This window comes from Euprymna scolopes, chromosome 28 (genome assembly GCF_053919585.1).
Source record: "Euprymna scolopes isolate OS-2025 chromosome 28, ASM5391958v1, whole genome shotgun sequence".
NCBI classification, from domain to species: domain Eukaryota; kingdom Metazoa; phylum Mollusca; class Cephalopoda; order Sepiida; family Sepiolidae; genus Euprymna; species Euprymna scolopes.
In genome coordinates, this window is record NC_136509.1 from 2,845,889 (window position 1) to 2,872,138 (window position 26,250).

At 34.7% G+C, this 26,250-nt stretch overlaps 1 protein-coding gene across 1 annotated transcript in view; it reads right to left on the reverse strand.

Moving 5' to 3' along the window:
- The window catches only part of LOC145249431 (uncharacterized), a 911,941-nt gene that overhangs the window by 797,987 nt on the left and 87,704 nt on the right, over positions 1-26,250 (reverse strand). The window contains exons 12-14 of the mRNA XM_080110989.1: positions 11,300-11,490; positions 7,509-7,728; positions 1,487-1,614 (exon numbers count right to left, since the gene is read on the reverse strand). Coding sequence (XP_079967115.1) covers positions 1,487-1,614; positions 7,509-7,728; positions 11,300-11,490 — 539 coding nt within the window. The remainder of the gene's footprint in view (positions 1-1,486; positions 1,615-7,508; positions 7,729-11,299; positions 11,491-26,250) is intronic.

Below are 26,250 nucleotides of genomic sequence, written 5' to 3' on the forward strand. Positions count from 1 at the left end.
ACACCCTGTAGATTATGCAGCCAGACTTCGTGGACACCCTTTAGATCCAGACTTTATGGACACCCTGTAGATTATGCAGCCAGACTTTGTGGACACCCTGTACACCACCCACTATAACCGTGGCCGGAAACTTTGTAGAACTGTGCCCTCAGGCGTTGAACAGCTCGGATTTGTATTTTCAGGGTGGTGGCAATGGTCCTGTTGTCATGAGCTTGATCGGTAGAGATTATGTTGCACAGAGACGTACCTATGATCTCACTCGTTAAGATTTTGTCAGTTTTAGCCATGATAGAAACTCCTATCGCGTATGGGATTTGCACGCAATTGACTAATAAGTAGATGGTCTGCAAAAAAAAAACAAAAAAAACAAAAAAAACAAAACAAACAAAAACGCAAAAGACAAAAGAAAAAACGTTTTTCATCAAATGGAAATGGAAATATGCCGTCTTTTCTAGGGTGACAATTTTATCGTTCTACTCTGTAGCTAATGCACAATATCCTAACATTGAACCATGGAAGGTATGGTAGACTGATATAATACTAGCTGGCAGCCCGATCATACAATACACTTAAACATATTTTAATTTATGCATATTGCGTATGTATTAATCAACCTATATTGATTATTATATATTGCGAGGAATTGTTGTTTTCGGTAAAAAATAAAATAATGAAAATGTCGTTCATCAAATTCTGTCTGTGTTTGTTTACAATATCACGTTAGCTCATATTTGGGCTTGACGATGAATACCCTGAAAAAGTTACTTTTGATTTATGCTTAGTTTAAAATATGCAAACAAAGAAATGATTAGTGGCGATTTTAAATGGGCAATATTCTTTTATCTTTAATTAAACTCATCAATAAAAACCAAAATAAAATGGTGAGGTACACCTGGGCTTGAACAAGGGATCATTCGATCTGTAATCGAATGATCCACCACTAAGTCATGTCTCCAGATTATCATAAATCATTTATTTAAAGAAGAAATGATTCGTTGAATATTTATTATCTCCCTTTGCCTGTGTAACGTAGAATATTCCATTGTAAACATTATTATTTTCATATATAAGAGAGAAAGGTTATTTTTTTTAAATTAGATTTTTGTTGATTTTCGATATTTATCGGATGAATTTCCTTACAAAACATACCTAAAAACACTACCGGGCATAAGAAATAGCTTTGTGTAAAATTTGGCAAAAGATAAACGCAGTCGTTTCGGAACCTATAAGAAAGGAAATCTCAGATATTCACATTGACTTTGATATAATAGTAGAGATAGATATTACAATATATTTTAGCATTATTCCCTTGTTGAAAAATGTTGTTTTTTTATTTTGGTGCAACTTCTTTAAATATTAATAGATTTAATCATTTATTCTTGTATCCTTCTGTTTATTTCTATAATATACAATTTCCTAACATTAGATCACGACTAGCGATGCTTAAAAGTAATAGTTTTTTCTATAATGGAGTGATTGTCTTTACCGTTAAATTCCACACGTCCTGAGCATTTCCCGGAAGACTTTTCATTTCAAACACAGCACCATCTTGGATTGTAACTTTCTTAAATGTTATTTGCCGATGGCTTGTCGTTTCTATCAATAACCTCGCATCTGAAAAGAATAGAATAGAAACCTTTACGTTACAACAATAGCCTTCAGATGTCTCTGTTTTTCAACTTATTCGTTTAAGAAATTTCTATTTAAAAGACAGTTTCATAATAGATTTTAAATATAAAATTACTTGCACTAGAGAGCATCCTATATGTTTACAAAGCCAAAATTCGCCCATGTATGGAGTATTGCTGCCATTTTTGGGCTTGAGCATCTACGAGGTGCCGTCAATAACTTTCCAGACTTTTTTCGTATAGGCACTTTTATAGATAGCTCACACACATAGCACTCCAATTCTCACCGGAGTTATCTCCTTCGGCTAACATGCACTTGTTGTACCGTTACAATAACTTCTGGAAGGTCCCAATGATAGTCCTCTTGTGTGAGCATATCAATAAGCCGCGTCACAGCCTATTTCACCTTCTCAGTTGTCTCATAATGACAACCGCCAAGGTTTTCCGCAAGCTTAAGAAATAACAAAAAATTCAAAATCTGGACTCTAGGGACGGCGAGGAACTTTCTTGATTCACATTTATGTCAAATAATCTATGACAAAGATGAAGTTGTAGCCTGCTGGATTCACGCAAATATTTTGTATCTTCAATTCCTTACGAATAATTGTGTGTACAGTTCCCACACTGACATCAAACTGTGCACTTATTGCCTCTGTAGACACACAGCGATCTTTATCCATGATATTCTTTATTTAGCCAATCAAATCCGGTGTTCTGACTTCCTTACTCCTCCTGCTTCTTTTATTATCCCTCATAGATTTCCAACCTTCGTTGAATCTCTTATGCCACTCAAAAACTGATGCTCGATTCATGCAAGACGATACAAAAGATGCCTGAAGCGTTTTATTCCTTTCTATAGCATTTATTCAACTTTAATACACAGTCCTCTTGCATATCGTTCTTTTAAAGTGCATTCACGTTCAGATTGCATTCTTGAAATTTACCAACTTTAACATTAGACTTTTGTAGAGAGTATTCCACTTCCTGCTTTAGCTGTTCATTTTAACATAGAATCATAAAAAAAACTGGTCAGTCATTTCATAAGACGAATGACAATAATATACCGAATGTTCAAGAGTCTATAACAATTTTAAAAGACGTCTGGAAACTTATTTTGAAGGCACCTCGTATCACTTGTATCTTGCTCTTGGTGTAAAAAAAAAAAAATCAAATATCCAACCCCTGTCTCATGGTAGCTTGCTCTTAGTGTAAAAAAAAACAAACAAACAAAAACAATTCAAAATATCCAACCTTTGTCTCATGGTATCAATGTGGTACAAATACTTTAATAAAATATGCTCTGACAAACTGTTAGCCCTTGTGCCCTCTCAACGTAAATATTCTGTTCTAACGGTAAAGCAGCAAAATCACACCCCTTTATATGTTGATGCTCCTACTGTTTTTCACACCCAAACAAGACATATTGCTACGTTAAACACAAGGTGTTACTATTTGGAGCCGTGTCTAACAAAGAACTGAGGAGGGTTGAGCAGGAGGATGTCTGTTCACATTACATTTAAACTTTTGCAGGTTAGTACAATCGTGGAATCAGGACGCATGGAGGGAATTCCATGGTGTAGCAGTTCGAAATAATAAACTGTTTAAGTATAAGGTTTTCCGGCATCTGGGGATCTCAACAGTAAAGTGGTGAGTTTTTCTGTTTGTCGCGTTAACCAACAGTGTGTACGTCGAGGGGACACAAGTGCTAGGAGTTCATCAGAAGACAATTAAAGTACTTAAAAGCCGGCACATGGCTTAAGTATAAACATAATTGTCTTTCTTGGTATCTTTATTGGTTTAGACAACTAAAAAGCTAGTATTGACTCAATCCTAATAGCAAGAATGTTTATAAAAATGATTAATTAAAAACATTGATTAAATGTTTTTGAATTCATAGATTTTCTCCTCAGATCTAATTTGAATTTTTACACGAGGATGCATGGAATATAACGCATCATGTATTCTTACAATTTTAGAATTCACAAATTTCAAAGATTAAATATCTGCACGTACAAACAAATGGGCTACAATACTATTATTATAGATATATAAGGTGTATAGTATCGAATAAGAAAGAGTAGCTTTTGTATGTGAAATTCATTGTTGAAATTGACTTCAGTTGTACGTATTTCTACTGTGACCTCAACACAGTTTTTTCATGATTTCGATTTCAGTTTTCCAAAATATTTAAAGTTTTGATCAGCTCATAAACTGGAAATGATAGAAAGTTTATTTTATAGCGGTGTAAGTTTCAAATCTCTGGTCGAAAGTGTTGTCGCCTTGGAGGCCAGCAATAAATCAAAACAAATAGTATAATCAACACATACTGTATCCGCAAAAGTAGGGTGCAGAAGTACACGCCATGATTCGGCGACCATAACTAAGACGACTATCTGTCATTTACTTCCTTTTCATCGCAGAAAGACATGGCACAAGTTTCGCCGGTAAGGAGAATAAAGGCACAACTCCATATATAGGCGCACTCTGTTTTTAAATACCTGGGCAGTCCCGTTGGCAATACATTGTCATTTCAAGCAGTGAGCATTAATCTTACTCCTCTTGAAAGACAAAAAGCAAAACTTGAGGAGATGAACCTAGAACGAATAGGTCCGCCCGCTAGATGAAAGATCACTGATATGTCTTAATTTCTGCTGGAGTCATTGTCGACATTAGAACCTCGATATGACACAAAGTCAGAGATCAAGCCAGCATCCTGAAATGAGGAGCACTTTGGTATTTTAAAAAAATTGTCTAGTCAGATATGTCGGCATTTCCCAGTAAGGACGCCCCAAGTAATAAACCTAAACTTACTGAACTCGACAGACAGAAGGCAATATCTGGGAGGATAGGTCTCCTAGGACTACCAAGAACTATGGCTCAACCGTTATAAAATGGGTAGCGAAATTCCCCATTCTCTGCCGGAATGATTATCGAGCTCAGAACCTCCACTTGATAGCGATCCCAATCGCAATCCGAAAAGAATTAAAAGAATCGCTAATCATTAACGAGTTAAATACAACCATATTTAGAAATGGAGTTAAATACAACCATATTTAGAAATAGAGTTAAATACACCCGTATATAGAAATGTATATATACCCTGTTGAAATAGATATATCGATGTAAGATTGTCTAAAAAATAAATCTAATTCATCATGATTAATAGAAAAGGCTAAGCCTCTCATATAATAAATTGTATTTTTATAAAACTTTTACGAAAGACATATTTCAGTTTATGTATTATACATATTTGATTTAAAATAAATACTTGGGGTACAAGTTTTATAAACACATTTGAATATAGATCTTTCGGCTATCATCCTATCAAGGGGAAAACAATAGCAATGGTGATAATATTAATGACGAAAATAAAGCGCAGTAAGGAATCTTTTTATATATATTTAAAATGCTAAAAGACGATTAAAATTACGAATGTTTTCCAATAAAGTGAGTATGAGGCGATTAAAATGGTACCGCATGGAGGAAATAATAAATGATGTTCTAAAAAAAAATCGTATATATTTTTATTTTATTTTTTTAATTACATTTTCACCCCAAACAAGGCACGTTACAACTTTGATGTAAGGGGCCTACTATAAGAAACCTAAGTTGCAGGGGTACTATGTAGGAAGTTTAGCAGCAAGATGTCTGTTCACATTACACTTGAACTTCTGCATGTGAGTACAGTTGGGGAAACAGGAAATCGGTAGGGTAAGTCCTGCAGTTCTGGGGAAGAAGCCATTAGAGAAAAAGGCTTTCTTACATCTTGGGATCTCAACTGTTTAGGGGTGAGATTTCACCGCTTGTCGGGTTTGTCTGGAGTATTTTCGTCGAGGGGGTACAAGGGCTTTTAGCTCGTCAGAGCATCCACCATTAAAATACTTGTAAAACAGGCAAAGGGATGCAGCATTTCATCGACAGGACAGGAGCTGAATTTCAAATGACAGTTCAGGATCTATATGGTTAGTGACTCTCTTTTGGACCCTGCCCAGGAGCGAGAGACTAGTAGCAGATGTACCAGCCCAAATGTGTCAGCAGTACTCCATACATGGGCGAATGGGGGCTTTGTAGGAGTACAGGATACTTTCAGGCGTAAGTAACTTTCTAGCACGATACAGAGAGAGGCCACACTTTTTGCAGCAGCCTTAGCAATGATCTCGATGTATCTATTCCAACTTATGTTTCCTGTGAACGTTAAGCCAAGGATCATGAACATAGTGATCTCAGGTAAAGTATCGCTAGCTATAGCTATTAGTGGTTGGTAAGGTTTCATGTAATTATTAAAGGAAACGAGCTTTTATTGGCAGCGTTGAACGTTACCGCCCATTTTTGACTCCATTCCACTACAGACTAAAGACCTTCCTCTAGGGTTTCGGCAATTACCTTAGATATGTGCGCATTAGTTTTCCCCACGTGCCTGCTATAAAGCGTGGTCTTATCGGCAAATATACCCATCTCATAGACAATTTATCAGGTAAGTCATTTATGAATATCAGAAATAACAAAGGTCCAAGAATCGATCCCTGAGGCATACCCGTATTTATATCAAATTTTTTGGACGTACGCCCATTGAGGACAACCTGGATTCTTCTCTCATTTAGGAAGGATCTAATTATGCTAAGAATTCGTACAGTAATACCACAGGATTTTATTTTCATCAGAAGACCATCGAGCATTTTTTTAATATCACAGCCGGGATGAGGTAATATCCATATGCTTTTGAGGTGTCTAGGCTTTTTATAATATCATGCACTTGGGAAGGCGTTATCTTCTGATGATCTAGCGTGGTTTCTGTCTGCAGAGGAAAATCAGTGAGCGAATGGGTTGCTAGGTCCAAGGGAATGGCTTGCTGGGTCATGTTAGCCTTCCCAGTAGCTGTGCAAACAAGCTCATGATGGTTTGATAGTGGGGGTATTGTCGATTGCCCATTATTTACTATACTATTGTAGATTTTCCAGAAATCACGAGTTCCTAATATTTTCGCTTCAATGCGTTTCCTGGTGGTTTCAGTATACTTACTCTTAACGGTTGCTACTTCTTTCTTGCAATTATTTATCGCTTCTATATACTTTTTTCTGTTTGCCCAGGACTTACGCCGGATAAATCTCCGGTATGCATATTGCCTCTGAGAAATGGCAGTTGTGCATGTAGAAGTAAACCATTGGGGAGACTGCGGTTTATTATAGAACTTCCGTGTAGGAACATGTGCTTCAATTGCAGCTTTGAACCATTCAATAGTCTCATTTGCGAACTTTTCTGCTGGAGGAGAAAAGATATTTCCCCATGGGACTTCTCTGATGTGATTTCGAATGGCATCCCAGTCAGCCCTATATAATATAATATAATAAAAATAAGTGCTCGTTTACATGGGCGATTTTTCTACCCAACTCATATCAAATATAAACCATTATTACATACGTGCCATTCCGAAATTAGTATATATTCCTAAAATTACAAATAAAAAACACGACCAAGTATACTAATTATTAAAAGTAAAAAAAAAACATTTTCAAGTTTAGCAATTTATTGAGCTTTACCATATATTTTAATTATGAAGAGTTGCAAAGAACTAGAGAAGGTAACAGTAATCTATAATTTTAAGTAAATCCTTTACTTTTAATCTGTACCGCCATCTTAAATCCAGATATCTGGAACCGTATTTGTGTTTTTTTTTTTAATTTGAAACATTTCTAACACATTATGTCGTGGATAATTTTTCGTAATTTTTAAATGTATACTATTTTCGACATGATGCGTAAATACGTAATAATATTTTTACTTTACATACTTTGGCTTAAAAGATTGTCCACATAAACAAGTCCCTAAGCGTGCTTATACACAACAATACTAAATATTCAACGTAGTAAATGCACACATTACCGAAACCAACAAGCAAGTGGCTTTTGTCGCTAACAATTTTCCCCCAGATTTTAAGTGTATTCATATTCAGGTTTGGTGTAGGACAAGCAGTTGGGTTAAGACCGATGGATCGCTCGTCCAATGAACCCCGGATTTCGACAGTCGCCTCAGGGAATATCCAAGTTGCATGCTCGTAAATAAACGGATGGTAAGTAACATTTGATCGTCGGTATTGAGATATCTGAAAGAAAACATAAAAAAACAATCCTATATTAAACCAAAACAAATAAAAATTTAAATATTTTGATCTGAAGGCAACATTCTCTAAGAAAAAAACCGTGAATGTAACAAATATTACAAGCGAGAAAGTCAGGCAAACGAATGCACAGGGAAAATATTAAAAGTTACTTAATAATTGTCTCCTAGTAATATTAAAAAAAGCAAAACGTTTTCCTATAAGTGAACTATGGGACTAGAAGTTTCTAAAAACCTAAAATAAATACATTCGATTTTAGTAAAAATTAATCGATATATATATGACATTAATTCAGAAAATTTAAAATGAATTAAAACTTTTAGATTTATATTAGAGAATAGAATGAAGGTCAGTAAGAAAAAGAAATAATGTGTCATTATCATAGTGAGGCGTGCATAGTGTTGTTCATTAAATCCTGAGTAACATCTGGTCTTTCAGATCGACCATTAAAACCTAATTTAAAATATACGTAATGTAAAGAAGAAGCAAGAAATTGTAGAAGAATGTATAAAAGGACAAATAAAAATCCAATTTTTTATCATCATCCATACTTAGACGTTATGTTGTGACGTCATGATAAGCAGCATATTACCTCGGATGATGCTGAGAAATTTTAACTTTGTTCCGGAACTGATCATTGTGAGCCACAGTCATCCACGCAGTGTTTCGTATAAATGGCAATTACCTTTGCACAGAGAATTCTTTGATAATAGTAATCAAACGTGAAAATATTTATGGAAATCGCTCTAGACAAGGCATGGATCCACTTGATGTATATCGCTAAAATATTTCTAAGAGAAAAACTAGCAAATAATTTGATGGATCAATTCTGAAGCAAAAACAACAATTCTTCCCCATTGTAAGAAACATCACTCATGGAATGTGAGGGCTAAAAAATAAAATAAGGGTAACGAGACTCATTCATTCATTCATTCATTCATTAATTCATTCATTTATTCATTCATTTACTCATTAATCATTTATTTATTCATTTATTTATTCGTTCATTCATTCATTAATTCGTTCATTCATTCATTTATTAATTTATTCATTCATTCATTTATTTATTCATTCATTCACTTATTTATTCATTCAATTAGTCATTCATTCTTTTATGTATTTATTCAGTTATTCATTCATTCATTTATTTATTCATTCATTTATTCATTCATTTATTTATTCATTCATTCATTCCTTTAGTTATTCATTAATTCATTTATTCATTCATTTATTCATTCATTCATTTATTAATTTATTTATTTATTCATTTATTTATTTATTCATGAATTCATCTATTGATTAATTCATTCATTTATTCATTCATTTATTCATTTCATTATTCATTCATTCATTCATTTATTCATTTATTTATTTATACATTCATACATTTATTCATTTATTCATTCATTTATTAATTCGTTAATTTATTCATTTATTTATTCGTTCATTTATTAATTCATTAATTTATTCATTCATTCATTTATTAATTCATTCATTTATTCATTCATTTATTTATACATGCATACATTTATTCATTTATTTATTCATTTATTCATTTATTCTTTCATTTATTAATTCATTAATGTATTCATTTATTTATTCATTCATTAATTTATTTGTTCATTTATTCAATCTTTCATTTATTCATTCATTCATTTATTTATTCGTTCATTCATTCATTTATTCGTTCATTAATTCATTTATTCATTCATTCATTTATTCGTTCATTCATTCATTTATTCATTTATTCATTCATTCATTTATTTATTCATTCATTCATTTATTGATTTATTTATTCATTCATTCATTTATTTATTCGTTAATTCATTCATTTATTCGTTCATTAATTCATTTATTCATTCATTTATTTATTCGTTCATTCATTCATTTATTCATTTATTCATTCATTCATTTATTTATTCGTTCATTCATTCATTTATTCGTTCATTCATTTATTCATTTATTTATTTATTCAGTCATTTATTTATTCATTCATTTATTCATTTATTTATTCATTCATTTATTCATTTATTTATTCATTTGTTCGTTCATTGATTCATGTATTCATTTATTCGTTCATTCATTCATTTATTCGTTCATTCATTCATTCATTCATTTATTCATTCATTAATTTAAGTGGTGTCCTGCCTGGTACAGGCATTGGCAGCTATGACACTCCATCCATCCCCTCCCCCCCTCGAGCCATTCATGAATTCATTGTTGCTCCTCATTTTTGATGTTGCCCAGGTGTTCAGTCTGCCAACATGTTTTCCGCTATTGTCCACTCCTTTTGCTACCAACGATATCTCCCTCTATTCATTGCTGATTGTCGGAGAGTAGTTTGATGACGATCAGGTACCACGTGTCTACCAGGATAATCATTCCCGAACAGGGTGGTCTATGTCAGAACATTATTCACGCTGTTTCTCGAATAAAGGAATGTTGCCATAGCTTTCTTTGCAGTTCTGTAGTAGTAGTAGTAGTAGTAGTAGTAGTAGTAGTCTGTTGCAGTTTCTTTCTGTCCGAGCAGTGCCCATACAGTATGATTTTTCTAGCTGTTCTATCCAGAGGTATCTTCTGCTCAGTCCAACGAAATACGAAACCATGAACAGAATTATTTCTGTTTGCTACCGTATAACATCAGTCACCAGCTTTCCATAATATCACGTTACTCTGATCGGGGTGATGAATTGGTTCTCAACATGCCGAAACGCCTCTCATAGACTAGCAGAGGGAAGGAGGCGTCCTACTTCTCCTTTGACAGTAGTGCTGTCCACCACCCTTATATTGATACCGGTATATTATGTTGACTCCGTATTTAAAACGTTGATATTATTTGGATTCTTCTGACTACTCTTCCTATCTTGATTAGAATTGGTACAGCTTTTCGAGTACTCTAACATCCGACGTTCTGCACATGTATCCTTACAAAGCTGGAAATCTCGGGATATCTACAGAATCTCGAACTAAACTTTTTTTTAAATCTACTGATGGAGAATGTTCTCGTTCCGTCCTCCTGGCTGCACATAAGTCCTAAATAAATAAAGAGTTGTCTTCGAAGTTTAGGGCAAATTTCAAAAAACGATAAAAATAATCCCGAGTTTGAAAAATCTTCGAGTACGACACGACACACCTGAAGAAGGTCGATAATTACATATGCAAATACGACTCAATATGAGAACAATGGTACGAAGTAATCAAATAATGCATATAATCAATACTTATCTAAAATATTCAGAAACATATTGAAAAAAAAAACACGTTTTCAACCGATAAGTCACAACGAATCAAATTACAAATCGGACAATCGGTAGTTGAAGTCTATTTTTGATATGTTTTATATTTTATGGTTTCATTTCTCAATTGAACGAAATTGAATTTACTGTGTTTCAATCCAACTCTACATATGTAAACTCGTAATTCGTTATCGGAATTGCTGCACCTTTTCCTTTACGCATTGTTTTATTCTTTAGTTCACATTCTCTTAACTTCTCTTTGTTATTTTTTCTTGTTTTATATTTCATTTTCTTTATAAAACAAATTTATCTTGTCTTACCTCTGTTACGTGAAGTGTCTGCGATGGCGCTATATGTACATGACCTGTGTCATCTCCAACCAATTGAATTGTAGTTAGCTTGGTTTTGTTGCTGGTCAAAAGTAGATGAGCATTACCATAAAGTTCGACCAGATCAAAATTAAAGTCGAATCCTTCAGTGGGAGCGTCTGGGATTAAGTAAGCTATAGCACCTGAATAAAAAATAGAATACGTATGAATACATATATAATGTAAATTTGAAAGGAAAAAATATTGGAAGATTTTTAAGATCGTTTCCATTGGATATTTTTCTTCTTGTAATCGTTGAAGTATTGCATGATTGGTGGTCAAATATGTATTACTCGTGTTCATTTCAACAATATTAAGAGAATCAGCTTCAACCAGTGTATTGTCTTCTAATAATAGCGAAGAAAACATAATTTTTGGTTTTAAACAAATGGTCATATATTTCTCATACATTGTATCATTAGATTCCAAAGATAGATCTAATTGTAACAAAATCGATCACACTGGGTTAGCAGCAGCAGCAGCAGCCATATGCAAATGAAGAAGCTGGCTGCGCGTCGGACAGCAGGGATAAAAAAAAGGACAGACGTGTATTCGAGGTGTGTTCGAAACGTAGGGGATCCGAGATGTGTTCGAGACATGAGAGGAAAAAAATAGACGCTTTACATACGTGACCCGAGAGCAACAATAAAGACCTGTCCAAAACATAGCCAGACAAAGGTAGAATATCACGTGTTTGATACGGTGGCGTATTTTTAAGCACATATGATTATGAAAATACAATTGAAAAAGAGACAAGGCGTTATTCTGTAAGTAGCTGTAAATAAATGTCTAGGGGTTAAACTGAAAAAGTGAGTCGAATTCTTTCGTGTATGTCCCGAGTGCTGACATGTAAAACCTATGTTATATAATGTTTTTTTTATGTTAGGATCAAATTAAATATTATATTAAAAAGAAAGTTCTTGCGCAACTTTTGATTTTGATTTCAAATGATATATGATACTTTTGCATAATATGTCACTTTAGAGAACGTTTTTATTTTTAACGAATTATTTAAATTACAATTATTTAAAAAAACAATTTTTTTTTTTTAGATCATCAAATACAAGATGGAAGCAATCAAATTTGCATAATTTTCTCATTTTAATTCAAGCTAGGCCAAACAGCTGATAAAGCAGCTCGCAATATCAACATAGAGTGTTCCATACTACTACCCAACGCATAGCACAATCCTGGTTTAAGAAAGTTCGTGGCAGCGAGGAGAGTCTTGAAGATAATGAGCGTAGTGGTCGGTCATCGGATGTTGACAACGATGTATTTAGAGTCTTAGTCAAAGGCAATACATGCACATTCGAGAACTTGCTTCTGAATTAGACGTAACGTATACGACGATTTCCAAACCACTTGAGAGTGACTGGAAAGACAAACCAACTCGATAAATGGGTGCCTCACGGGTTTAACAGCAATCAAATGCAACGCCGTTATGAAGTGTCGTATCACTTTTTTACACGTCAAGAACGACCCGTTTCTCGACCGGGTTGTGACTTGCGATAAAAAGTTGTTTTCTTCACAACAAACCGCAATGCTCAGCTAAGTGTATAAGTGGCCGACAAAGCTCCACAACATACCCAAAGCCAGAGTTGCACCAAAAGAAATTCATGATGACTGGTTGGTAGTCTGCGACTGATTTTATCCATTACAGTTTTAAAATACAGGCAGGACCATTACGGCGGAGGAGTATTTTCAATAAATAGATGAAATACATCAGAGACAACAACACTCAGTATCAACAGGAAACGCCCAATTCTCATCCACGAAAATGTCCGATCACACATTGCTAAACCGACCCTGCAGAAGTTGAACGAATTGAGCTACGAAACTCTGCCTCATCCGCTATACTCTCCCAACTTCTCATTTAGTGACTACCATTTTTCAAGCATTTAGACAACTTTCTGCGTGATAAGTGCTTCAAAAACCTAAGCGATAAAAAAAAAGCCTCAGCGATTTTATTGCCACCAGCACGCCATATTTTTACGTTACTGGCATAAACACATTTGTTTTGCTGGCAAAAAATATGTTGCTTGTAATTGTGCTTATTTCGATCAAAAATTTTTGTTTGTCTTGATTCCAAAGTAAAAATCCGCAAGAACTTTTTGGTTAACCATGATAGTTAAAAGTGTATAAAAAGTCATCTGCTCATTGTTATCAGATGGTGACAGGCAATCAGATAAAATTCATCATCAGAAAGAGAGAAAAACAACCTTCAATAATGGAACACATAATAAGATAGAAATAAGCCGAAGAAAATACAATAACCAGCATATTTGAAGACATCTCATTATAATATATATTAAATAAATCTGGTTATAATGTTGACGTATTGGGATCAACTAGTTATCGTTTATAGTAAGTATCGTTTTCGTCCTAAAGAAAACAACTCTAAAATGTATTTAAAAAATTTACTGAAAAAATAAATTCAGGAAACTTGAAATAAACACCGGCAGGAGCTCAGCGAATATTCGGCGAATGGCGGCGATCAGGCTGGCTTTGGTATTGAGGGGTGTCATGTTTGTGATGTTCTCGATGTATTACCAAACGAAGTAGCCCAGCGGCTTCAGTTTAGGGGAGAAGGGGTCCAGTTATAGAAGGGTAAAAAGTCGTAGCATTCCATTTGAAGCCAAGCCTGGGTCTCTTTGGACTTGTGAGCCGAATCTTACTGCCACAATCAGGGTATGCCAGCTGCCACCTGATTGCACGAGGAGATCACAACGCTCTTCTGCACATCCAGGTACACTTTGGTGTTGACTTTTTATTTATTTATTTTATTACATTTTCACACCAAACAAGGCACATTGCAACTTTGGCGTAGGGGGCTACTATCAGAGGCAACATCTACTGGGGTACTATGTAGGGATTTGGGCAACAAGCTGTCGGTTCACGTTTCACTTGAAATTCTGCACGTCAGTACAGTTGGGGAAGCAGGGAGCTGGAATGGAATTCCAAAGTCTAGCGATTCTGGGGAAGAAACTAATGGAGTAGACAGATCTTTTACATCTAGGGATTTCTACTGCGTGGGAGTGGGATTTTGCTGCCTGTCGTGTCTGTCGAGGGTGTTCACGTCGTTGGGGCACAAGTGCTTGTAGTTCATCAGAGCATTCACCATTAAAATACTTGTAGAACAGGAAAACAGTGTTGTAAATCAACTTCCTTTCTCTTTCTCCCGTCTCTAAGTTTCTTATGTAATAAAGAATGTCATCTCTTTGTTTTTTTCCAGCCGATTTCGAAGATGTGAGGTTGCATGATGTGGCTCTCCCTAGAAACTACACCGAAGATTATAACCATGGCTGAAAACTTCTTTGAACTGTGTCCTTAAGCGTTGAACCGTCTGGATTGTTATTATTAGGGTGCTGGTAATTGTTCGTTTGTCATAACTTGGATTGGTAGAAAGCATGAGTTGTACAGCAACGTATATCCGATCACGATCGTTGAATATTGTATCAGTTTCAGACATGATAGAAAGTTCCTATCGCTCTTGGGATTCGTACGCAACTGAACAACGAGTAGATGATCTGCAACAAGAAAGAACAAAAGAAACAAAAAAGAAAAAGAAAATCGGTTTTCATCAAACAGGAAATGAATCGTTTTTTTTATATATTGCGACAATTTTATCGTTCCACACTGCACAATCAAAAGAAGGAGATCCTGAATTACCATTTATCAGGATGTTGCCGTTGCCACATGATTTCTTGGTGACAGAGGAAAATATATCAGAGCGCAATTTTTTGGGTACTGGTCCATTAATTTAGAATCGATACTTAACTCTTCGCTTTTTTACAGGGAATTCACTAGTTAACTAGGCACGAAGGCCACCGATAGATAAGAGTTAATACGTGTAAGATGATAGGAATTTTGTAATTGTGACTATTCAATGAGACGGCTCGACAAGAATTTGTTTACATTGAACTTGAAGGTAATCATATTGTAATCAGCCGAAAAGCGAGCTAGCTAGAATTTCATAGCCGCGCAGTTCTATGAAAAAAGCCTTGTTCATGAAACGGCACAGATAGAGAGTGGGGGAAATTGTCTATAGTGGTTGTAAATAGTCAAGTGTTCTTTTATTAAAGTTTGGCATGGGAAAAACCAGCAATTAAGATTCAGACGAGCACCTGTCCTGAAAATTACGATAGAACAGATGATCCAAGCTTCCAGCCCAACTTAATAGTTTTTGCTTTGAACTATGTGACATCACATCCGTTTTTATAAATTTCCAGCAGGTTCATTAGCTGATAACGACTGAACCCCATTTCGTTGTTACGCGCAAACTATCCACTACGAATTTAAATCGTTAACTACTGCTATCCGTTCAGTCACGAGAGACAATGGATACCCTTTGTAAGTGTGACTCTGCGTGTTATTGTATAAGTAAGGATTGGACAATGACAACCGCACCTAACCTTGCTTGGCATTCCTTTATTTAGACATCAAAAGGGGGGGTCCAGGACTACTAGAAACAATACATAGATAAGTGGAGTACACGTTCAATACAGTGATTCTGTCGCATATATAAATCATCAACTATGTACTTATAAACAATATTATTAAGAACATAACGTCTACACTATATAGAAACTTGTTCACATAGAATATACGTTGCTCTTATATCTCTATTCTATTTATATGTCTATAGAGGATGCTCGACTGAGCTTCCATTTTGATATTTTTTATTGTAACGCACTAACAGCGTTCATTTAACTCCATAGCACATTCTTTTATTCGTCCGTGTGCCGAGCGTTAGACAATATTTCCATGAACATAATTTATTTCTAAGAATTTCCATCAGTAGAATACATTACTATTTGGCTGCATCCTATTACGAAAATGTTGTTTTCAAATCCATTGTCTACATATGTAATAAAACTTAAATACAAAATATAATGATCTGTGAACTGCGGAATAAATTCTTCACTGTTCAAATTTGACTTAAGTTATGTTATTGGTTAATTATAAGTATGAGTTTACGTCCAAATTGGAAATATTTCAAATGTTCACCATTATGGAATTTGCCTTTAATTTTGACTCTTCTTAAGAAGCATCATTTGAGGATTTTGCTTTTAATTTCATACAAAAATAAAACAATGAGATTTTTCGTTATTTCGTCAAAATATTTGAAATATATTCACTCGCTATAAGCAAATAGCGCCGCGGTCTTGTGGTTGGCTAAGAAAAAGCAAAAAAGCTACGGAAGTAAAACGTGACAAAAATCTGGGTTTGAATCTCAATACGAAGGTGGTAAATCACTGCAACACTTTCTCGGCAACGCATGCAGCTGCACTGGCTCCGACCGTAATGGCTTGCCTGTCCGTCGGACCCCGTCAGCAATGACGAGATGGGGGTCCTGGTAACTGTGCAAACCTAGCTTACTTATAATGTGCCCGGGCCTGCATCTGCAGAAGTAACTCAAGCTTAGGCATTATAGTCACAGTAGACACTGGGGTACACCAGACTAGATGCAGAACGCCATTCTCATAAGAAAATGAGACTGTCTTCCTCAACCATATAGTAAAACAACTCTAATATCATCGGTACATCATCTGCATCCAATCGGGGGTAAAATAAATAAATAATAACATTTTTAACACATAATGTACACCTTTTAAAATGTGTGTTATCTTCAAAAACACGAAAAATACGAAATCTACTTTAATCAAAATATATTTAAGCGTATTTCATGGCTCGGGAGGACCGATAAGAATAATTATTAATATAATGTAATATTGAAAAAAATCAACAGGCTTTTTATGTTGTTAGTGTTTTTTTTAATACTGTATAGACAATATACGCTTGAAATGATATTAATTGGGAGTATTTTTCTTTCTAGCCCAAAGCTAGTGACTCAATCTCCAATATTATAAAAAAGGTGACTTCTGTTCATAGGATTCGAATTATGAAACCGGCTGAACATTCATCAACCCATTCATATCACACCTTTGCGGAATCTTTGCTGTATATATATATATATATATATATATATATATATATATATATATATATATATATATATATATACATAAATATATATATATACATATATATATAAATACGGTCTTACATTTCAGATTTTCCTTTTAATTGAGCAACTCTGATGGATTTCTTTTTCAAAAAAAACTAATCATATACATATATATATATATATATATATATATATATATTTAAATTGTAATGACTTTCCATGTCTTACTGACTTTAGCAAATAGGGTGTATACCTTTATTAGTATTTGCTAATATTTTCTCTCCTCTGATGAGATGGTAGACATCGGAACCCTATAGGTTAAGGAGATTAATTTTCTAAAGGCTTCTTTGTCTTGCTTAGAATAATAAAAATTATTTGATATGAAACTCAAATTTATGGATTCGGATTACATTAAAGCTGATGAACCCGTCATATAGATATATTTCATTTGAAAACGCAACTTTATAATATATAAAAACCGACGGAACATTAAAATTATACAGATGAACATACTTCAATAAGTATTCTTATTTATATTTATGTCTCTGCAGTAGAATGAAAAGCATGTCATGCAAAACGGCAACATTCAAAGCTGATGTCGTTATAACTGTACCACGTGCCACGCATATCGCTTAATTAAAAATTAAATATTAAAAGTAAATTAAGATGAATGTACAAAGTGCATGCAGATTTTCTCAATTCTGACCCATTTTTTACTCTTTTCAACTATTTTTACTGGTTAAAAACTCCTATAAAAAGTCTAATTATTTGGTGCTATTAGCGCCGCTCAGCGACTTTTAGTTACGGATGAGATAAAGTTTTAAAATATTAAGACAAACAGACAAAGAGAGACAGGCAGACATACAACCTTTTATATATACGAATACTGTATGCATGTTTGTTCAATTGATTGCGAATATATCTGTTTGAATTAAATAAGAAAAACATCACGACTTATTTAGCAATCTGGTAATTTCTGAGTCGTATGTTTTACATATTAAAAATGCTTAAATAATTGCTTTTTTTACGTAGGAATTTAATAATCAATTCGCTCTCCTCTATCTTTTCTCTCTCGTTCAACCTAGGAGGTCATCTGTCAGTAGGACTCGGCGATGTTGTACTACATCACTAGTTCTGATAAATTTAAAAGAAGAAAAAAAAGAAGAAGCAAAAAAGAAAATATTTCAACGCATGTTTTTGGCTTTATCTGATGCATTCTTGACTATTGTTCAGAACGTATGCAAAAAAATAAAAAAAAAAGAATGAAACGCGCATGCGCCAAAGATAAAAATTTTATTCCTGTGAAGAACTTTTAAAGAAAAAGAGGAAAACCTAATTCTTGTAAAAAAATGAAATTCATAATGTTATATATATATATATATATATATGTATATATATATATATATATATATATATATATATATATATATATATATATATATATATATATATAGATAGATAGATAGATAGATAGATATGTGTGTATATATATATATATATATATTTTTTTTTTAATTTTTTATTTATTTATTTATTTTTTATTCAATTTTCACCCCAAACAAGGCACAGTGCCACTTTGAAGCAGGGGACTACTATTAGGGAATTAATTAGCGGGGTCATTATGAAGGGAGAAGAGTAGAAAGATGTTTGTTAACATTACACTTGAACTTCTGCATATCATTGCAGTTGGGAAAGCAGAATCCCGGAAGGGAGTTCCAAAGACCCGCAGTTCTGGGGAAGAAACTATTGGAGTAAAAGGCTTTCTTGCACCTAGGGATCTCCACTGTAAAGGGATGAGACTTAGTAGATTGTCGGACGTCGGGGAGGTACAAGTGTTTGCAGTTCGTCAGAGCATTCACCATTAAAGTATTTGTAGAACAGGCAGAGGGATGCAACATCTCGTCGATGGGACAGAGGTTGAAGCCTAGATGATAATTCAGGACCTATCAGGTTGGCGACTCTTTTTTGAACCCTGTCCAGGAGCGAGAGACAAGCAGCAGATGCACCAGCCCAGATGTGACAATAGTACTCCATACATGGGCGAATGGTTGCCTTATATAGATAGATAGATAGATAGATAGATAGATATGTGTGTATATATATATATATAGATAGATAGATAGATATGTATATATATATATATATATATATATATATATATATATATATATATATATTATCACCTGACTGTTTAAACAACCCTTCGGATGACAAATTGGCTAAAAAACATTAATTCCTTCACCCTCAACTGGGCACTTTTCTACAATGAGGGGTTTCTTTTTTGCCGATATTTTCGAAATGTATCTCCTCTTTTAAATTGACTAGCTTAAGTTAAACCTCCGTCACTTCCAATTTGGCGATGGACATAACGGCGAAGACGTCACGTTTATTTTTCAACGTTCTTTTCCTTCTTCGCGGTACAAGTTCGAGCCTGCCTACCTATTAACATTTTTTTGCTCAACACACACCTATAAACATAATGCACATGAACTCTGGGAAAATTAATATATTATATTTAAGCCGCCCCATCCCCTAAAGTATATATATATATATATATATATATATATATATATATATATATATATATATATATATATATACTTTCCACTCCCTAAACTTTGAATAGTAGTGGCAAAACAGCAATACCTCATTTTGAGTAACCGTCCATGTTTGGACTTTTAAGTTTCTTGTGTTCCTATTTTTAATTGTTGCAGTTGTTGGGTGTAGGGGTGCGTATGGCATTTTATCAAGGCCTGATGGCTGATATCGGTGTGCCTCTAATATTACTATAGTGTCATTTTCAGAGAAAGGAAGGTTTTCACCATTATTTCCCTTTTTTCGCCTGAGACATGAACGAGTTGAGGGACCCTTTTTATTCTGAGTGCCGGCCTGCAAATTATTTCTTCTTATTTTATTCATATACATTTTGTGCCTTTTTTTAAAAAAAATATTTGACCAGGGTTTACTTCCGATAAGAAATATCCTCATATCAGTGTTTCTGCCCTGAGAAACCCTATCCAGAGGGACCGAAGATACCTGAGGGTGGTGTCTAATTGGCGTGTATATATATGTGTGTAATATATTATATACACGCTAATACACATGAATGGGGAGAACATGAATGCCTTCTGGAAATAAATTTTATGGCTGCTCTGAAAAGAACGTAAACGCTTGTTAGACATTTTTTGAGTGTCTATATTTTCAAAGTACAAGGTTTCCTCAGGCCAACCTGAGATTAGAATATTTATCGCTACGCTTAAACCTTGACTAAATATTCCACATAGCATGCTATGCAAAACCTACCTTGAAAGTATACTACTAGCATATGGCAGGATTGATGCACCTTCTTTATGTTATGCTCCGTATAGTAACAATGTTAAGCTCGATTGTAGGTAGCTTTCTTCAGTCTTGACAGATTATGGACAATCACTGTAAGGGTGTCTGCGCGTGGAATTTTTGCCGCAAAGGTTGCGCAATGTTCAGCCACACCTTTGCTAAGTCGGCGTTGTAAAATACTAGTAGCAAGTTCTTCTTTTTTACACAGGGGTCACGACTTATCAAGGCCCGGAAGCCACTCAGGGATAAGGGTTATTGCAAGTACTTTACGTTAGTGTGGAGATTTGGTGAAGTGTTTACTTAAGGGGGCGGTTCATTAGGAATTTGTTAACGTTGGACTTGAACACACCCAAGTTGTAGTCAGGTGGGAAGCTGGCAGACGGAACAGAGTTCCACAGACGTGCAGTTCTAAGAAAGAAGCTTTGTTCATGGAATCCACGTTTTGCTTTAGGCACAGATAAAGAGTGGGGGAAATTTTTCACAGTGGATTCGGCTAGACGGGTGTTTTTCGTGAAAGATTGGCGAGAGGGGACATGAGATTGGAGTTCAGACGAGCACCAGCCATGGAAATAACGATAAAACAAGGATAGTCTCGCAACGTCTCTTCTGTGGGAGGTTAAGGACAACTGGAAACAATGACAAGATAAGCAGAGAGCACATACAGCTCCAAGAATTTCCAAATGGTCATCTTCTAGTGATCGCAGCTCAACGTTGCTTTACTGCGGTGATCCGATGAGAATTGGTGTATTTACTAAGCTCGATCATTCACCAGATTAGATGAATTTTCATCCTGGAATTCACAAAAACCAACAGATATCCTATAAACTAGTGGAGTAGTAGACTATGGATAGGAAAATGTTTATGTTTTATACTAACTCAATGTTTAAAAAGTAAAGGAGAACTATAATAGAATATTTGAATATTTATTATCTCATATAGAAAGCAAGTGTTAGTTCTATGACCTTGTCTTTTATTACCGTGAACTTTGATTAAAGTTAAATGAACTAAAGGGATAATACTAGAACAGAGGACGCATACAATTTTAAAATATATGAGAAAATGTTGCACAATATCAATTTACTTCACTACTCTATAAAAATGGATGCTAAAATGCTGGTGACAGTTTTATAATTAAAAACCTACGAGAATTCAGTATGTATATGAACAATACTTTTTATTAAAAAAATATAGACACATATACAACATACATACATACGGGAAAATCACGTACACCGCTTCCCGTTAGCTCACCGAAATTATACAATGTCAAACCTTGTAAGTACTAAATAGGTGACTATTTGGGAATACCAGATGTTGTATGTGCTTTTTTTTACACGGTGGTCACCACTTATCAAGGCCCGGAAGCCACTCAGGGATGAGAGTTATTGTAAGTACAGTACGTTAGTGTGGAGAATTAATGAAGTGTTTACTTAAGAGGGCGCTTCATTAGGAATTTGTTAACGTTGGACTTGAAGACATCAAAGTTGTAGTCAGGTGGGAAGCAGGCAGACGGAACAGAGTTCCACAGGCGTGCAGTTCTAAGAAAGAAGCTTTTTTCATGGAATGCGCGTTTTGATTTAGGCACAGATATAGCGTGGGGTAAATATTTCACAGTGGATTCAGCTAAACGGGTGTTTTTCGTGAAAGATTGGCGAGGGGAACCAGAGATTGGAGTTCAGACGAGCTCATGCCATGGAAATAACGATAAAACAATATAGGTTCGCAACGTCTCTTCTGTGGGAGAGAGGTTGAAGGGTAGAGAAAAGGGCATCCCCCACTAAGCTACGAAGTCTATTTTGTACTCTGTCAAGGAGGATAGGCTGTTTTTAGCAGCTCCTGCCAGATATGGCAGCAGTATTCCATCCTTTGACGTACTTGGCTTTTATATAGATAGAGAATTGCATCAGTAGTCAAATATCTTCTGGGGCGGTAGAAGGATCCCACCATCTTTCCAGCGACCTTGGCAACAGATTTGATGTACGTGTTCCATTTCAGATCAGGAGTAAAGGACAAACCCAGAAGCTTGTACAAAACATGGGGCTTCTCCTAGACGAGAGCCATCCATTTCAATTGATGCCAGATGGGGATCAGTGTTGATGATGTAAAGATAGGAGTTTGGTTTTAGATGCATTAAAGGTAACCAGCCACGTCTTCCCCCACTGAACCACGCGCTCGAGATCAGAGGAGAGAGAATCAGAGAGAACTTTGTCATTTACAGCCTTTGACGTGTTGCCGTAGATGGTCGTGTCACCAGCATAGATGTCAACGAATGATTTAAGTATGTTTTTAGGGAGATCATTGAAGTAGATCAGGAAGAGAGTTGGGCCCAGGATTGACGCTTGAGGAACTCCAGCATTAATACTGCAGGCCTCTGATTTTGTCCATCGACCACTACTCTTATGAGCCTATCGGAGAGAAATGATTTAATGATTGAGAAAACATTTCCAGTTATACCGTAGCTGGAAATCTTGTGAAGTAGTCCCTTACGCCATACCTTGTCGAAGGCTTTTGATATGTCAAGAGCAATTGCCCTAGAAAGGAAGCCTTTGTCAAGAGATTCACAAATCCTGTGTTATAACCGTTAGCACATCTGCTGTAGATCTTGCAGAACGGAAACCATATTGTGTGTCACTAAGAAGGTTATTTCTGCTGAGGTGGTTGACTATTTCTCTATTTAATATGGATTCCAGCAACTTACTCATGACACACAGGAGAATTATTTGTATGTACTGAGAGGGAAATGACTTATCACCTGAATTCTTAAATACAGGGCATATTGGTGAGGTTTTCCAGGGAGTCGGAAAGCACTTCTCCTTAAGGCAACGCTTAAACAGTTTTGTAAGTATGGGAGCAAGTTCTGGTTGAAGCTTTTTTAACATTATAATTGGGATGACGTCAGGGACAGTTGCTTTACTGGAATCAAGGTTCTTGATTAGCTTGGCGACCTCATGCACAGATATTTGTATGCTACCTAGCGTGTTCTGTGTTATAGGAGGAAATATGGGGAGTTGATGGCCTTCGTCGCATAGGGTAGACTTAGCTGCAAAGTTCTTTGCAAATAGTTTGGCCTTGTCTGACGCTGACGAGATGACATCTGATCGATTGATAATGGTTGGGATAGAACGCACACTTCTGTTCAGGATCCTATTTATTATTTGTCAAAACTGGTGGGAACCAAGCCGCTTATCAGCTACTTTGGATTTAACAGACCGGCATATAAATCTCTTGCTTATCTCAGCATTGATTCCAATCGTTTTGATCCTTTCTTTTTCACTGGAAGCAGACAATGTCTACTCAGGAACGGAAAGGTTTGAGATTGAGTAACGCTTGTTCTACAGTTACACGTGGTATCTATTGTCTCTTTAGAAAGAACAGAGGTCGTAAATAACGTGTGTTTATTTCTAAATATGTATATATATAAATATATATATATTTCTGAATATATATATATATATATATATATATATATATATATAGTAAGATAAAATATATATATGACAATTACGCTACACAAAATATTCCGCGTTTCATCCACGCTAGGATTCTTAAGCATGAAGAATCCTAGCGTGGATCAAACGCGGAATATTCTGTGTAGCTTAATTGCCATATATATTTTATAACTTTCTACCTAGTTCTACCTTGGTATTGAGCACTTTTGAAGTAAATACGTAAAGTTCACGTATAAATCTATACTTTCGTATATTAATTGATGTGATTAAATTTTGTAATCATGTATATATATATGCGTATATATATATATATATATATATATATATATATATATATATATATCACAGCATATTGGTGTTTACATCCGTACAAATGCAGGAAGATACGACACAAAGTTAGAAAAGTAGGAAAAGTCAAGTAAGGGCTTGTGAAAGCATAGCATAATATAAACTTTTTACAAAAAAATTGAAATTGAATAATGATACTTGCTTTTGCATTTCACACATTAATTCAAGTCAATATAAATAAATATAATTGTCTAAAAATCAATAGTAGGTTCTCTACATAAAATATAAACTGCAACGTATTTTGGGGTAAGGCATCGCGAGGATACATGTGAGGCTGCATCGTGATGAGTTCTTATCTAAAGCAAGCAATCACTCTTTTTGAATTCTTTTCGAACTATCGATTTCGATGGCCGAAAAATATGGGAGCCTGGAGCAATAGCTACTCAGCAGTCAATACAGGGTAACATATGGTCTCCCTGCGAGTATATATATATATATATATATATATATATATATATATATATCGGTAAATCGAATAGAATGAAAGTGCATGACCTATAGCTAGTATGGCAAGTATCTTACCCAAGTTTAGCATGAAATCGATATAAACCAGAATTAATTAACATGAAATATTTCTAGTTTTTAACCAAATATGCTTAAGAAGAAAGAATGCTGCCTAACATACGCACATATGTACACACACACACACACGCATACACACACACGCACACGCACACGCACACATACATGCCGGTTTTATCGAAAAATATGGGAGCCTAGAGCAATAGCTACTCAGCAGTCAATACAGGGTAACATATTGTCTCCCTGCGAGTATATATATATATATATATATATATATATATATATATATATATATATATATATATCGGTAAATCGAATAGAATGAAAGTGCATGACCTATAGCTAGTATGGCAAGTATCTTACCCAAGTTTAGCATGAAATCGATATAAACCAGAATTAATTAACATGAAATATTTCTAGTTTTTAACCAAATATGCTTAAGAAGAAAGAATGCTGCCTAACATACGCACATATGTACACACACACACACACACACACACACGCACGCACACGCACACACACACACATACATGCCGGTTTTATCGAAAAATATGGGAGCCTGGAGCAATAGCTACTCAGCAGTCAATACAGGGTAACATATGGTCTCCCTGCGAGTATATATATATATATATATATATATATATATATATATATATATATATATATATATATATATATATATATATATATATATCGGTAAATCGAATAGAATGAAAGTGCATGACCTATAGCTAGTATGGCAAGTATCTTACCCAAGTTTAGCATGAAATCGATGTAAACAAGAATTAATTAACATGAAATATTTCTAGTTTTTAACCAAATATGCTTAAGAAGAAAGAATGCTGCCTAACATACGCACATATGTACACACACACACACGCACGCACACGCACACGCACACATACATGCCGGTTTTATCGATAGGTTTGTAAATTCAATGAAACTCGCGTGGTAATTAATGCGTGCTTAATGCTAGACAGAGTTTGTTAAATATTAAATTAAATATTAAATAATTTAATATCTCCCCCAATAAAATAAAAATAATAACCATAGAAAATTAATATATATATATATGTATATATGTATATATATATATATATATATATATATATATATATATATATATATATACATACATATAAATAACTTTGCCCTGATAGTTAACCCAAGCTTCACTGTACAGAGAAGAATGTAGCTATCAACACGCCAAATTTATTTAATTCCTTTTAATAGCCTCATATATACACTAAAAAAATACCTACCATACCATAAGAACACAT